Here is a 3,569-nt window from a genome sequence, read left to right as displayed (position 1 = left end):
GGATCGGTGCTGTCGTGAAAAGTTTCGTGTATACATTTTCATGTAATATGTTACGCAGGGTTTCTTGCGCGTGGTAGAACTCAGATTTATTTAAACTCTCGAGGCTCAATCAAAGCGCGTAGAGGTGGATTAGTTTGCTTGTACATTTATTTTCCTTTCCTGTTCATTTTTATTTTTGCGCCGGAGGCAGAGGAGGAGGGAGGGCGGAATGAAATTCGTTTTTCCGCGTTTATTTACTCATCTTGCCTCGGCGCTGTTTTGTTGACTGCGCGTTCAGTGGCAAATGTTCATTGAGTGAGCTTTTCATGACTTAAGCTGCTACGTCCTGGAAAGGAAGATATATTACGGTTCCTTATGGATTCAATTAGTTTGCACGGCCGCATTATTACCTTCCAGGTTACTAATGGTTATCCTTGTTGTCGCCCCTTTTTCCCTCTTATGAAGAAGGGAAACTGCAGCCTGCTTCCATTGCTTGAAGCCAAGAATGTACAGCCTGATAGTTAGCGAATTTCCGGAAGCAGCGAGCAACAGCACTTCCATGCTTGCCTTCTCGCCTCGCTACGCTAGTTAAGGGGCTAGTTAAGTTATGTTTTCATGCCAGGTACTCAAGGATAATCGAAAGCGCGCATGTTCTACTTGAACTTGTTTTTGTAGCCAACTGATGGCTCCACGTGAAGTGTGTGGCATCTTACGAAACTGGACATTGTTTGCGGTCTAGCGCCATTACCGTGCTATAAGAGCCGCCTGCGCATTCACCGGCTCCTGAAGACAACGAGCGCCAAACTGTGAACGCGTGCGAACGTCCCGAGACGAGCGACGCAGCGACGTTAGAAGCAATACATGTTCGCCGAGCTGCGCAGTGAGTGAACGCGCTCCTCTCAAAAGTGGCATTTGTTTTCTTTGTCCCGGCCGAGTTTCCGGCAGCGCAGCCATCTAGCAGGACCTTCCAGCAGATTCTTTGCACGAATTATGCTGGAGTTTCCCCAACAGATCTCGCGCTCGGAGAAAAGGCATTGGTTATTTGATAGAGAGCGTCGCACTGGCCTTTCACGCAGTACACTGTAATAAATTATTACAAAGTATACCATGAAACATGCTTAAGCCCCCTCGCAATCTGGGATCCTTGCACCCCCATTAGTGCTGTTGAAGCCGTCTAAAATCGCTCAGCATGTTTCGTTTCGCCTATTCTCTTGTGTCACCATAATGAAATGAACTTTCCGGCTGCCGGACTCTTCACTGCGCCGTAAAGCTTCTCGGCTGTGTGTGTCGGAAGGTTTATCATTAGAATGCCTCGCGATTCTTTTTTTCAGCCACCGTCAGATTTAATCCAGGCAGGCGCACAAATTTCAAATGCGAGTCCTTCATTCCTAAAACACTCGCGGATAGGAATCACCTTCCTGTTTCTATCGGATTCTGCATGCACCAACGAAGTTTTTTTTTTAGCCCACCCCTCTGAGTAATGCTTCGACCGTGAGTGTAAGCAAACGCTATTGTTATGTATCTTCGCCAGCAGTGCTCAGACGCTGCGCCTGGGTGTGCCTGGTCAGGCTGTCGGACTGACAGCAGCGCCCTGAATATGGAAGCGGCCGGGCAGCCGACCAGCTGCAAAGCACGCTCATCTGATGTGCCATTGCGCGCCACTGTCCTACGTGCAGCATGCTCGGGCCTCACGCAATAAACAGATTGTTACATAATTTGCTCGGACAGTATGCAGTGCGGCTGCGTATACCTGGCAATTGCAATTGCAGAGATGATTGCCAAAAATATGACCACCTCGTTACACTCTTGCAGAACTCATCTCGCGCTTCAAGCATGTCTTGTGAGCCGTCATTTGTTCATATCATCCAGTGCAGTATCGGTGCTACACAAGCTCCAGCTCATCCAAACTTCCGTACACAAATATGTCACAGCTGTAACACGAGGTAAGCGCTCCTGGGTGTAGCACTGCTGTTGCATGGTAAGTCTACAGTGCGGAGGAACCCCTGGAGGTGTTCCCTGTCGTACTCCGCATTTCCTATAGCGGTCACGCACTGTGCTTGGAGCATACATGCAAAGTCGGCACATCGCTTCAGCAAAGGCAGTGGTCAATAGCGTTTAATTCTTATTGGCTTTCGGTGCCAAGATTAGGTTTTGCTCTCCGCTTTCCTGGGGCCTTTCCTGTAGAAATTCTCCAGCTTGAACTTAGGACACTTGGTGTCATTTCCTGGATGGTATTGGTCGATGTCGAAGAAGGCGATGTTAAATTTCCACGAGGAGGGCCCGTCGTTTGAGCCTACAAACTACAGAATATAGAAAACATTAGTCACTATAGATTGACGCACACTGCATACAAGAGTTCAGAAGAGAACATTATGCGAAAAAAGTTCGTTACGACTGCGTGAGAAGAGGGACAATATCCATTTTGGGGGCCTCGTATTTAGGGAACAGAGGTATTTTACCTCCCCACGTGAGCGTTTAAGTATGTACTGAATACTATGAGTAGGGATGTAGTGGCGATAGAAAAAAAGCTATAAATTTAAGCCTTTTACCGGTCTTACGAAAATTCAACGGGGACATATCAGAACCTTGCTATGAGTGGCATACTAACGGCATTGCAGACGGGAACATTCGAAGTACGCCATTTTACGATAAAGACAGGTTGAAAACCGCAATTTACCGCCTACAACTCCGCATCTATCCAATAGAATATTCAGTTTGTCAAGAAACTCACAGGGCCAAATGCGTTACAGTTGGGGGGGATGTACATTAAGGAATACATAGAAGTGTACAGCACAAGGAACAACAGAAAAAAGGGCCAAAGCATTTATACACGCGCTTTCACAATATCGAAGAAGCATTATTTGATGTAGCATACACAACACCACTCGGCAGTCTATTCCATTCCATAATGGTCATGGAAAAAAAGACATTCTAAAAAATTCAGTTCTTGCGACGAATTCACGAACTTTACATTCTGAATATATTAACCGGTTATTGCACATATTGCTTTGTGTTTAATACGAAAACCTGAATAACGAACAGCATGAAAAAGCTTGTCTCAATTTCTTTCAGGAGCATGCCGAGGAATTCCCAATTCAGCCTTGTAAAGAATGCTCCGACATGATAAAGGAAAAGTGCTAGCACTTCGGAGCTTTGGAGAAGAAATGCTACACACAATGCTACACACATTGCCGTCCACGCCGTCAAGGAAGGAAATTAGCTGTCCTTAGACAGACAGCCGCGGGGCGTCTTCACTTACCAGCGCCTGTGCTGTGGCATTTGTGTTGCACATATAGACAGCGTCGTCCTTTACAGCAATGCCTTTGTCGCCGGCGGACGACAAGCTCTCGCAATTCTGTCGGTCCAATGAAAACGAAAAGGAGTGAGGAAAATTGCCGCCATTATGAATGCCAAGGCATTACTAGGCTATGTCGGCACCAGAAGTGTTTTGAGCTCAATTTTATCAATACTATGCCGTAGGCTTCTTTCAAGGAAAGAAAGGGGACATTCAAAAACTTTGCGTCAGTACCCTTAGCGATAGTAATTAATGGGGCTAATTAGTGAGCCCATGCGACGTCATAGATGTGTGA

General features: G+C 46.4%; 1 protein-coding gene across 1 annotated transcript in view; it reads right to left on the bottom strand.

Moving 5' to 3' along the window:
• Window positions 1–2,100: 2,100 nt before the first annotated feature.
• Window positions 2,101–3,569, bottom strand: part of LOC144119513 (uncharacterized) — a 59,756-nt gene continuing 58,287 nt past the window's right edge. Inside the window, exons 17-18 of the mRNA XM_077652102.1 lie at window positions 3,239–3,334; window positions 2,101–2,279 (exon numbers count right to left, since the gene is read on the bottom strand). Of these exons, the coding sequence (XP_077508228.1) occupies window positions 2,124–2,279; window positions 3,239–3,334 (252 nt within the window). The 3' untranslated portion in view covers window positions 2,101–2,123. The remainder of the gene's footprint in view (window positions 2,280–3,238; window positions 3,335–3,569) is intronic.

Source organism: Amblyomma americanum, chromosome 2 (assembly GCF_052857255.1).
Source record: "Amblyomma americanum isolate KBUSLIRL-KWMA chromosome 2, ASM5285725v1, whole genome shotgun sequence".
NCBI classification, from domain to species: domain Eukaryota; kingdom Metazoa; phylum Arthropoda; class Arachnida; order Ixodida; family Ixodidae; genus Amblyomma; species Amblyomma americanum.
The sequence above is the reverse complement of the archived record's forward strand: the minus strand, read 5'-3'. Positions and strand labels throughout refer to the sequence as shown.